This window comes from Camelus bactrianus, chromosome 3 (assembly GCF_048773025.1).
Source record: "Camelus bactrianus isolate YW-2024 breed Bactrian camel chromosome 3, ASM4877302v1, whole genome shotgun sequence".
NCBI lineage: Eukaryota > Metazoa > Chordata > Mammalia > Artiodactyla > Camelidae > Camelus > Camelus bactrianus.
In genome coordinates, this window is record NC_133541.1 from 61,225,530 (window position 1) to 61,237,552 (window position 12,023).

Below are 12,023 nucleotides of genomic sequence, written 5' to 3' on the forward strand. Positions count from 1 at the left end.
ACTTCCAAAGGGTTTTTAAGCGGTATAGTTCCTAAAATTCTGAACACAATAAAAGGATTAAAATAGGGGGCTTAGAATGTGGAATTTAGAACTCCACCAAACCGAACCCTCACCCTAAGTCAACACTCCAAACCCCAAAATAAAACTTTAAATCTTGTGCATTGCACACTATTTTGAGGAAAACCGATAAACAATGGGGTTAGATTACAATTAAATAATTGAATGAATGTTAATAAGCTTGAGTGCTTATTAACAAACTCAGAGTCTGGATTTTAAAACTTGTCATAGCTGATATTTGATATATTTATGTACACGAGGAAAAGGAAGCAGGATGAGCTGTCATGATTAAATTTAGGATTTAAGATTTCATTGTAGTCCATTTTTAAGCCTAAGAATATTTTGGACTTTAAAAAGAGAAGACTACAACACAATGTGTTTTTAATTTTTGTGCTGTTCAGGTCTGCTTGGTTTGTTAAAGGGCTGATTTACATTCCAAATCCAATCTGTAGATGCAGTCATGAAATAAATACTTGTTTCTCTATACCTCATATGCATGAGATAGATAATCTGAATCTGAGAAGAATCAAACCAGATTAATATTTTTAGGGCAAAAACATGTTTACTACTTGAACAAAGCCGAAATGTACCTAAGGTAAAGGTCAAAGACTACTTCATTCCCTGCTGAGCAAATGCTCAGGAAGCACATTTGTCTATGTTTCCTGTCATAACAGGAAGAGTGTAACTTCTTCCTTTCCACAATGGCTTCAGTTTTACCTCCTAACTCCAATATTTTCTCCCTCAGGGCCTTCCAAATCAATCCTTGCAAGACAGAAGGCAGGAGGCTGTCTCTGTTATAGTTTCCAAACAGTTACATTTGTTGAAATGTTATTTAAATGTTAGTGATTTCTTAAGCTAAACTATTCTAACTGAAAATTAAAAGTCAAATATCCAAACATTTTGAGTGGTTCTCTTATTCCTATTAGTGGTCCAACATATTACAAAAGAAACACAAATACATACTCCATAGTATGGAAATTTCATTTACTTTAATTTTGTTATTATTTTTTTAACCAAAGACATTATTCGCAGTGCGGGGGCGGGGGTCCAATTGTTTTCAGTAAGAGTATGTTGGGATGTAAACTTTAAAAATACTTTTATTATAATAATTTTCAAAGAAGCTCATTTTAAGTGAATAAATTACAACGTTAAAGGAGTCTAGACTTCAAAGGACATGGCTTTTGAAACAATCAGCAACATGTTCTTTACAGTTTGGAAGAAACCTCTTGGTTTATGTGGTCTATTTATAATGTTAATATTTTTAGTGTTGGTTTCTCAGTAATACAATGTCATATATAGTTTGTGCATTTGCAAAGCAAAAGGGGATTTGTAGCAAAGAGAAAGGTGTGTGTGCATGCCTTCAGAGGTGGAAGGTGCCATTCCTTGTCAACTTTCTATTCTTTTCCATTATAGGTTACTACAAGATATTGAATATAGTTCCCTGTGCTATACAGAAGAATTTTTAAAAGTCTATTTTATATATAGTAGTTAATATTTGCAAATCTCTAACTCCTAATTTATTCCTTCCCACTCCCTTCCCCACCCCAGTAACGGTAAGTTTGTTTACTATGTCTGTGAGTCTGTATCTGTTTTGTAAATAAGTTCATTAAAGCACTGGAACTTACAAAAATTAGTTTTAAATAGAAATGATATGAGATACACAAATCAGAACAAAACAGCAAAAAATCTTGAGGCCCCCAAGTTCAAGGATCAGCTTATTTCTTAAATGCAGTGACAGAATTCTAGAGGAAGAGTTACTCTTTCATCCTTGTGAACTTTTTGGATTCTCTTGGATTTCCCACTAAAGGAAAGCTAATGAGAAATTTGATGGCAGTTATGACAATACCTTTTTGGCAGTAGAGGAACAGATCTAGCGGTGTAAGTGTAAAATGTCACATACCACATGGGATGTATAGTGTGTCGTCCACTATTTCTATGATTCAACTATAGTGTGGGGAGACCACTTATGAATTGTTCTTACGTTGCTAGGAATAGAATAGAAAGGAATGGCTTGATGTCACAGCTGTTAAACATACAGTCAGCACTCTGGCTACTGCTTTCTTTGATTTGGAATCTCACAAAGGTATAGCTTGTCATTTTTCCCTTCTGGTTTTCTTTTTCAGTTTTTCAATCACCAATAACTCTGAACAAAAACTTTCCCCCTTGGTGATTATAGGATTAATGAAAGAATGATATAACTTATACGTACAGGGCACCTTTAAGTAGACATGCACAGGGTGCACCCATACACCCTACATTTCAATTCTGAGATGTCCTAATATATTACTATGATATACCCTAATTTTATTTATTTACATATTTTATAAAATTAGCTTAATGAAAATTTTAATATGAATTTAGGGGAGGCAGTCAGCTGTTAAGAAATGATACTAGGGGAGAAAGGGTAAAATGATCATCATTATGAGGTTATCTGCAGGTTTATTTTGGATTTAGAGATAGAAAAATTAATACTTTTGCACCAATTGAACTTGTTATTCACTTGATTTGAAATAAGGTTCCAGATATTCATTGACTAACACAGATAACTCATCTTTAATATTTAAAGCATAATTTCTCGTCAAATAATATGTATTTGCATACAAGCAGCTGACAAGTCTGGAAGTTCTGTTTGTGGAGAAGACAAAACAAAACTGTACGGCTGGATAACTCTGTCCTTTAACTCACGGTTTAGAATTCATCACAAAATTATTTTCTTGAAGCAATTTATCTGTATTTCTCTATTACCCAGTTCCTCACATTTAGAGTTGAATCCCTCTCCATTTCAACAAATTTCATATTAGGTTAGTAGGCTGTAACTCTTAAGTTTAGAACTGTAATTAGCCCTTTTATTTACCGATATTCTGGATATCACCTTGAAGGAATGTTACAGCAAAAAGTCCACTGAAATTTTTTTCTCTTTTTTCACTTTATTTATTTATTTATTATTATTATTATTATTGTTGTTGTTGTTGTTGTTATTATTATTATTATTATTAATTATTTTTAATGGAGGTACTGGGGATTGAACCCAGGACTTCATGCATGCTAAGCATGTGCTCTACTAGTGAGCTATTGCCTTCCCTCCTTCATTTTAGTTTAAAAAGTATCAGGTTTAGTTTAGTTTAGTTTCAGTATGTAGAACCTGTCAGAGGTTGTATCTACACTGAACCTACTTCTCCAGCTTTTTTTTTCTGAGCCCATTTCAAATAATTCATAAGTCAGGTAAAGAAACAGAGGTAGGAACATAAGAGAAGGGAAGACAGAAAATTTGACAGCTATGAACTCCGAATTCTTTTCAGTCATGAGGGGATTCTCCTGTTCTATTAACAGGAGAATGTTGCTAATTGTCTTTAACTTGTGCTCCAGTTATTACTTTGATAATTACAGAAAATTTTGTTTGCTGGCAAAAACTGTTAATGTGCCAGATCTGACGGAAGAAAAGAACTTAAGACATTCAAAAGTCTTTTTTCCTTAACTCAACGATATTAGTCCCTAAGCATGTTATTTGACAAATACTTCTCTCTGATAGTTATTCAAATATTTAAATGTCTTTTTATAACAAGGCACACAAATAAATTCAGGTTTACCTTTCCTATACTTTCAAAGTGGGAAAGCTGAAAATTTTAAATATAAACATACAAATTTAGGTTAAGCATGCCTAATTTTCATATATCTTTCTTCCTGATATAACAGAGAGAACAGATGTCTAAGTATATTCTGTTTGTAAAAGGAGTCATACGAGGACAGAACTTATTTAAAAATCTGGCTGTTTCAGGAGCGTAGTGAAAACTGGTACCATACGAAGGAAGGTAAGATTATTGTGTAATTGATGAAGCTAACTCACAGGTAAGAACAAAAAATGCAGATGTGAGGATAAGCTGGAAGCTAGAAGCGATAAAAACGGTAATACGTAGTTCAAAATAATTCGGTCAGTAACACATCTGAAAATAAGTCCCACAAGCAGAGACTTGGGAAACTACTCCTCATCCTTGTCACAAGTCCTGCTCTGTGAACGCTCTGTGTGACTTCCCCTCTCCCCAGGCCAGCCTCTGCCATCAGCTGGCTCTCGCTCTGAAGTCATTCTCTTGTCCCTTGTTAGCTTCCAAACACTTCTTTCTGCTCCAGCTCTACTCTGTTCCACTGTTCCTTCCATCTCCCTGATACCTTTTTAAGGTAGCATCCTCTTGAAATGAAGGTTCAGGTAACATTATTTCAGGTGCTACACAGCAGAGGAGTTGTTTTGATAGAAATCACACTAACTATAATAGCTAATGGTTTAGAGTGCGAGTTGTAACAGGAATAGCTAACAGGTAAGCTTACTGAGGGCTTATTATTACTTTAAGTGCTTTACATTTATCCTTCAATTTAATCATCTCAATGACCCAATGAAGTGGGTACTATTTTTCAATCTTCCCTCTGCTAAAGAGGGAAACGATGAGGCTCAGAGGGGTTAAGTCACTTGCTGGCACATCACACAGTTAACAGGTTGTAGCACCAGGCCCAGGATGAGGTTTGCACGCCTCTAAAAACCATGCTCGTTACCATTATATTGTACTGGATGCAGCATGATGTAACTGGCGAAAACAATGACATAAGACCATGTCCTTAGCCATTCTATTATACACAATGCAGCATGACATAATTGAGAAAAGCTTGTTTTTGAATCTGAAAGATGTGGGCTCAAATCCTGGCCCCCTGCTAATGTTAACTATCTAACTTCAAAGCTTTGCATGATCTGGGCCCTGCCTAGCATTGAAATCTTTCCTCTTTTCTCTGTGAAGTCATCCACACCAGGCTCAAGTTCCACAGGCTTTCCTTCGACTCCTTAACATGTTCTTTCCTTTCTGAAGGAGCTCTGCAAACACTGTTCCCTCTGGAACGCTGTCACCTGCCTCACTCTGAATTATCTTTTAGCTTCCATCTTTCAGCATTCCCTCAGAGAGGTCTTTCTCCCATCCCCAATCCAAATAAAGCACCTCCTGTTATTCTTTTACAGCACTTGGACAGTTTCATTCATAGCACAGATGAAATAAGGTTCTGTTGCATATTTGCACATTCCGCGTCTGGTTCATTCCACCAGGCCAGGGGGACACAAACTATGGTCCACTGGCCGATCCAGCCTGTCCCCTGGTTTTGCCAGTAAAGTTTCCTTCAAACACAGGCACATTCGTTCATGTATGTGTTTCCACGTCGCCGCTTTTGCTGCTAGAGCAGAGCCAAGGAGTCCAGACAGAGACTGTATACCTGCTATCTGGACCTTTAGAGAAAAAGCCTGCTGGTTTCTGCGGCAGACAATAAGCTGCTTGAGACCCTTCTTGTTTACTGCCGAATGCTTAATGGTATTTGTTATCAACAAATGGTATCAACAAATGGTATTTGTTGATTTAACAAATAAATGAATTATTCGGCTGTAAATGGAATTAACAAGGATTAAATGCTATAGTATATACGTAGTTCTTGGTACACGCAGCTACTTCTAAGTTATCTGAAAATTTCTGTAAGACAAACTGACAATTTATGATTTTATTGTTTTTATATACTAGCTTAACAAATCCACCTTGTTTAGGTTAGAGATTGAGAAATAAGTAGTTTTCAGAAACTTGGAGACTCTGGAAAATCTTTAAAAAAATAAAACAAGCTGTTAATTTTTCCCCTCTCCTAAACTATTCTATGTATACAATCGGAGTTTCTGAATTTTAGCTGTTGCCTACTGCCATAATGGAAGATAAAGTAAGGGCAAAATTCAATTTAAACAGTCAGCTGCTCTGTTTTACCACAGTTTTTATTTCTTAATGATATACAACTTATCACATCAGCTCTGTAATATTTCATTTCACACTACGTCAGTATTTCTTATTCTGTAAAAACACACCCTGTTCTCTGTAGAGTCAAATAAACACCTGCAATGGCAGGGCAGGCTTTTACTGCTATTAAGAAAAGATGACAGTGAGCCATTGTGTGAGGTTCTCTTAGGGAGTCTGCAGTGGGGGAAGCTTCAAAAAGGGCAAAGCAGTTAACGTTTTTCTTTTCAACACGTGAACACATACTTTAAAGGGAGCCTAGGTTCGGGAAGCGTCCTCACTTCACATTACATGCTGTTGCAGGTTTGCTGGTGGTGATTATTAGAAGTGACCCACATCTTTTAGGCTTTCTCCCAAATGGCTCTTAGGATGATGACACTTGTAGTAGATGAGAGGCGTGCATGACAAGTATTTATAAGTAAGGTGGCTGTTTAAGATTATCAATAGCCATTTAAAATAATATGTATTTCAACATATTAAAATATGAAAGCTTTCAATTTTACTAATTCCATTTAAGAGTACTGAATTAAAAGGCCAACTGAACCTAAAGACCAGAGGAAAAAAGACTACACAGACCCTAAATTCTATAGAATAAAATCAAGGAATTCTTCAAGATTAAAAAAAGATAAGATTATACTGAATTTAAATAATTTTTCTGCTAAGTTATTAGGATTTCTAACATGGGTGACAGTAACAGCGACTGTAGATGCAACTATATTTCAATTAAGAAAAAGTGTTCAATTATTAGCTCAGAAGTACGGTGTTAAAATTCTTACATGCCTGTGTGAGTTTACGTTCTTTTATAAAGCATAATGAAAGCTCATGAATTCAACCTGCAAAAACTTTCTTTTGTCTTTGTAAGAGAAAGGAAGATACCATAAATTTCATGAATCTAAAAACAACTTGGCTTTATTCATGAAGTGAAGGTGATAATTCATATAATTTTTGACTTCACCCAAAACAGGTGCTAGTCCAAACAACAGGGTCTAAAAGCTCAGTGGTATGATGATCAATGTTTCTGTCTTAATTCCAATTTCAAGCTATGATTCAATTAAAATATACAGTGTTTTTTAATTCACTTATTATTATTTTTAGTTTTTTGGGGGGAGGAGGTAATTAGGTTTATTTATTTAATTATTTCTCTTAACAGAGGTACTGGGGATTGAACTCAGGACCTCGTGTATGCTAAGTGTGTGCTCTACTACTTGAGCTATTACCACCTCCCCACTAAAAGTGGCTTTATATTGACAGAATTACTGCTTTTTGGCCTGACCCATAGCAATAAACAATGTGCAGGAAAATACTGAAAGAACCCATCGTAAATCTTAGCATTTTTGACTCTCTAGATCAATTTTCAGCCAAAAATAGTTTGTCATATGTACCTCAAATATAATACTTTAAGGGAGTAAAACCTGAAAATCTAAGAAGTTTTTTTTTTACCTCTTAATGGCATAGTGGCCTTGATGGCATAAACAACAACTTCTATTCATTGTAATTTATACATGGGTAGCAACAAAAAATTTTAAGCCACAAATCAGTCCTAGTCTCATTTGCAGGTCCAGGAAGATAGGAAGGCACAGTAGGAGAGATAGAGTGCCTTTATTTGAGGGAAATTACTGTCTGGTGAGGTGTCCCCAAGGCTGGCCTCTCAGCTTTCCCTCGTGTAAATGGGCAACAGGAAAATGCTCTCCTCTCCCATGGTCAAGGAAAGCCTGTGCTGTAGGTCCCATTATCCGTCTGCAGTGGTCGAGATGGGGCAGTACTGTAGTAGCTCTGAGGGACCATTCTTTGATATTTAACAGTAGAAGGCATACAAACCACCCAGCTATTCTTACATCGCTTAACGAAATCCACTCTCCCCGAGTGTGAAGAAAAAGAGTCAAGCACAGATATTCATAATATACAAGTATCTGTTGAATAGAGCATTTGGATGTATAATGTCTTTAGAACAGATCAATTGTATCATATAGGTGTCCCTGGAGTTCTCGGAAAAAATTATAACATCATCTGCCTCTAGGTTTATAAAATTCAGGGTTTAAAGAAAATGATATGGACTAACTAATAGTTCTTGCCTATATGCTGGAAGGTACTAATATTTTTGGAGGGTGTTTTCTTTGTTGTTGTTAGCACAAGGTCAAATATTTTGGATGTACTTCAAAGTCTTTTTCACTGTGAATAGAATGAAAGCCATTTTTATACAGGACATTTAGCCTATGTTACAAACCTTTAAATGGATGACCACAAAAGGCCTCGTTCCCATGAACATAAGAATATCTTTGTTTGATGATGCGTGCAGTGTAGCAACGTTATGCGTATTAACTCTTAATTATTAAGCTATTCATGTCACACAAATGTAGCTCCCACTTAACATTCACGTTGAAGTAAAAAGAGAATAATCAGGAAGGTGGTAAAGTGTATTTCTAACAAACAGGGTAATTTTTTTCCTTTACATATAAGAGACTGTTAACACTTAAACTGGCCACATTAAATTCACTAAAACTTCTCTTAATGGATGTTTCTAAGATCAAAATGTTTTCAGTACCTGTAATATACCTGGTAGGGGGGAATGTAATAAATGATCCATGTAAATAATAATACAAAAAGAGTTTACCCCACTCACCTGTCTGTTACGTTCATCCATAATCCTCGTAATCTGAATCTTTTTTCTCCCCATAGTCCCCGTTTTTCTTCTCTCTCTCGTCCCTGAAATTATGTATTTTTTCCTTCCTTTTCTTTCTCTTTCCTGTTTCCTCCAAACAAATCTCCTTCTTCAGCACTTGCACTGCTCAGTTCCCAAATTCCTGCATTCGTTCCTCCTGAACAAAAAGGAAAAATTAAACACCACTTTAATAGCAAGCCAGTTTCATAACACCTATTATAATCTAATTTTTAAAAAATAAAACTCTCTGGAAGTAAGCCAATCAAATGAATAAAAATAAGTACTTATTAAAAGTACACGGTATATACCACATGCAGGAGCATATCAAGTAGGAATGAGCTGTTTTTTATAATTAAAATAACCTCGTAAGTAATTTAACAAGTCATTTAAATGATGAAAACTATGCTTTAAAGCCCAACACTTGAAATGTCTTTTGCAAAGAGTTTCTTAGTATTTTTAATGAAATTAGGTGACTATTTTCACCCTTCTGTTATGAAAAATTACCTAAATCAGAGAGTTAATGAACCTTTATGTACCTGTGTATGCTAAGTAGGGCAGCTAATTCATTTCTGAAGGGAAAACAATCTCATGTTTTGACAGCAGAGGTGATAACGTCCCTCGTTATGCAAATAGGATGGACTATTATGAAAGTGCTATTTGATATATGTAAATGTCAACTAATTTAAATCTAAATCCTTTAATCTTATTTTTAAAAAGTCACTGCTATGAGAACACTGTAAAAATAATGTGGAATACTGAATCTCACATAACAAGCAGCTATCAACAGTGAGATCTCTCTTCCCTTTTGAAAGCCCTTAAGCTGTATCTTGAGTACAAGAATCAAGAAAGATAATCATTCATACAAAAGAAAGGGTGAAAAATTAGAGTATCATTCCATTTATAACTATATTTTTTATAATAAGCCATCAGTCCTCTAAATTTAAATATTTTTAAAAGACATATCATATCTCTTTGGGGAGTAAGATACAAAATTACAGAAGCTTGCTATATACTGTATATCTTTAAGCCATGAATTAAAATGGAGGAAGTGATCATCAATAATATAAAATCAACCCAGAGAACCCAGAGTATTAAAAGTATTTATTTCACTTTGTTTTAAATTATATCTGAAAATATTTGAACGTAATGAAAGTGAATTGCTGTGAAATGTGGAAGTTAACAAGAAGGCATTCCACAATGGCTTCTTCATTTGCAAGCAACAGCTTCAATTATTCTATCCTGTCTTCTGTCAAAGAATGCAACTGCTTTACACACTGCTCAGAGTTTCCCTGTTTATTTTAGTGTGGTGTCTGAGAACTGACCTGATAAATTCCCACATGTATTATGTAATGCTAAGCCAATGCCCTGGCTATTTATTAGATTATTTGGCTCTAATTCAATGTTATTGGAACAGGAATTGGAACTGTTACACACTTGGTCTGATCATCAGCTGTCTTTTGATTTCTTTAATTTAATTTCTAAATTCTTTATCACCTTGAGTAAACTTTTTTTTTTAATTTAAGTTTTCTGTGATTATCTAATTGCAGAAGCTATTATGATATAATTAGTTCTGGTGGATTAAGTGCTACTTAAATACTAAGACCATCCATTCTCTTTTGCCCAACCCCTTCTATTAAATTGCAGCTCAGTTCTGCCTTTGAGAATATGTATATATGTTGAGTAATACCATGACCACACACTACTCATCAAATACTATTGCTCCAGTGGTCATTTTAAATGCTGGAAATAGTTCGGAGTTCGAGAGTTATACAAATAACACACATTTGACAAATATGCAGGAAAAAATTAGCTGTAAGATATGTTAAAATATGAAAAATGCAGTAAGCACAACTGCATACTACATTCACTATTGCCAAACAGTATCCATCTGTCTATCTTTAGTAACAGTCTTAAATATCACTCAACTGGATAACTTTCCTGTTTCCTAAGAGTCTTACCTTAGAAGCAAGCAGCATGTTACGGTGGTATTTCCCACGCGTGGGCAAGACCCCAAAGAGACAAAGAGGCTTCCTTTACCACAGAAAAGCCAACCCATGAATCCACAGCAAACGCATATGGGACAATTTCCTTTCTGTCATTTAGCTGAGGCCGGTGGCACTATCGGCTTACAGGACTATGCCTGCCTAAGCGCTTATTCACTTTAAGGTGGAAGGTCAGCGTGAGCAGATTAGAGTGTGGGACGAGGCGGGGAAGATGAGAACCTCTACGGATCCTGATTTCAAAATACAAATAACCAAACAAGCAGAGAAACATCCCTGGAGAAAAGGCTCCCCAGATAGACAGAGCTCCTGACAAACCAAACTTAGGAGAGTTTCCCCTCCATCGCCACCCCACATTTCACAGCTTTGAAATGAGAGACACTTCTTCAAAAAAGCAGAGCAAGGATTTTCTTTTTCAATTCTTAAAACACGATGGGAAATATTCTGCCAGAAGGAATTGCTATGTCTCAGTTTGTATATATATAAAATAGTTATGATATATTAAAAATTGCCATTAAGTATATTTTCCTTTTCGAAATATGTAAGGTCATGTGGAGAGATGCAAGTTTAAATATCAGTAAGATTAAACTTCTCTTGTTTTCTGTAAAAAATGAATTATTTTGTGAAGTGTGTTGCCTTTTGAACATTTTTGAAATGCAAAATTTGATATGATTCAGTACATATACAGAGTTAGATAATGAGACTGTTTTCACAAAGTAAAACATGTCTTAGAACACTCGGCTTAGAATATTTGATTATGGGTCACTATGGTTCAAGGTTGTCAGTAAAAATGCAAAGAGTTAGGAAGGTCAACAATAGCTCAGCAGCTGTTTTTTTAGCATAACTATTTTTCTAATCTGATTTTTATGCAAAAATTATATTGCAAGGTCAGTTTCAAGCATTAATTTGTAGGAGGCCTAGAGAGGCTGAAAAAGAGATTATATAACTTTAGTAATCTGAAAAACTGTCCTGTAGGTATATGAAGAGAAGAATATAATAGCTAAACTACACATAGTAGATTTCAAGTTATGCTGAGAACTTTCATTATGTACAATCAACCATAAGCTTAAAATAATTCCAGCAGCCTTGCCGCTACTTCTTTCCACATGAAACAAGCATTCTTGGAAAATGACAGAGTTACAGAGAAACAATCAGTAATTAAAAAAGAAAGAAAGAAAGAGAAATACTCTACCACAGTTACACTCTATAGAGCTATAGTCTTCTGCACTTTTTTTCTTTTTTGCCATCCTAAATATAAGAAAAATAAAATCAGGCTGCTTACTAAAAAGGGGAACTTCATTATGGCAGGCTTCTGTTCACTTTGAGTTTGGCATAAGCAGATGGATGAAGGCAACGTGGTTTGAGACCCAAGGAGAGAAGAATTTCTTGCGGACAGATGCTAAAGATCCTTCTCCCACCCCGGCTCTCTCCTCTACAAACAAGTTCCCTTGAGTGACACCCCCCCCCCACCCTCCCCAACACTCTTTCTCGCTCTCTTCCTCCCTC

At 35.5% G+C, this 12,023-nt stretch overlaps 1 protein-coding gene across 15 annotated transcripts in view; it reads right to left on the reverse strand.

Annotated features, from left to right (window-relative positions):
* The window catches only part of MEF2C (myocyte enhancer factor 2C), a 162,194-nt gene that overhangs the window by 82,956 nt on the left and 67,215 nt on the right, over nt 1-12,023 (reverse strand). For 8 of the 15 annotated variants that reach the window (XM_074360348.1, XM_045522213.2, XM_010962417.3 and 5 more), the window contains one exon: nt 8,479-8,674. In XM_074360348.1, coding sequence (XP_074216449.1) covers nt 8,479-8,532 — 54 coding nt within the window. In that variant the 5' untranslated portion in view covers nt 8,533-8,674. Of the gene's footprint in view, nt 1-8,478; nt 8,675-10,475; nt 10,751-11,799; nt 11,959-12,023 lie in introns of those variants that run through there. The other 7 variants (XM_074360338.1, XM_074360344.1, XM_074360343.1 and 4 more) reach the window with 5 other exon arrangements.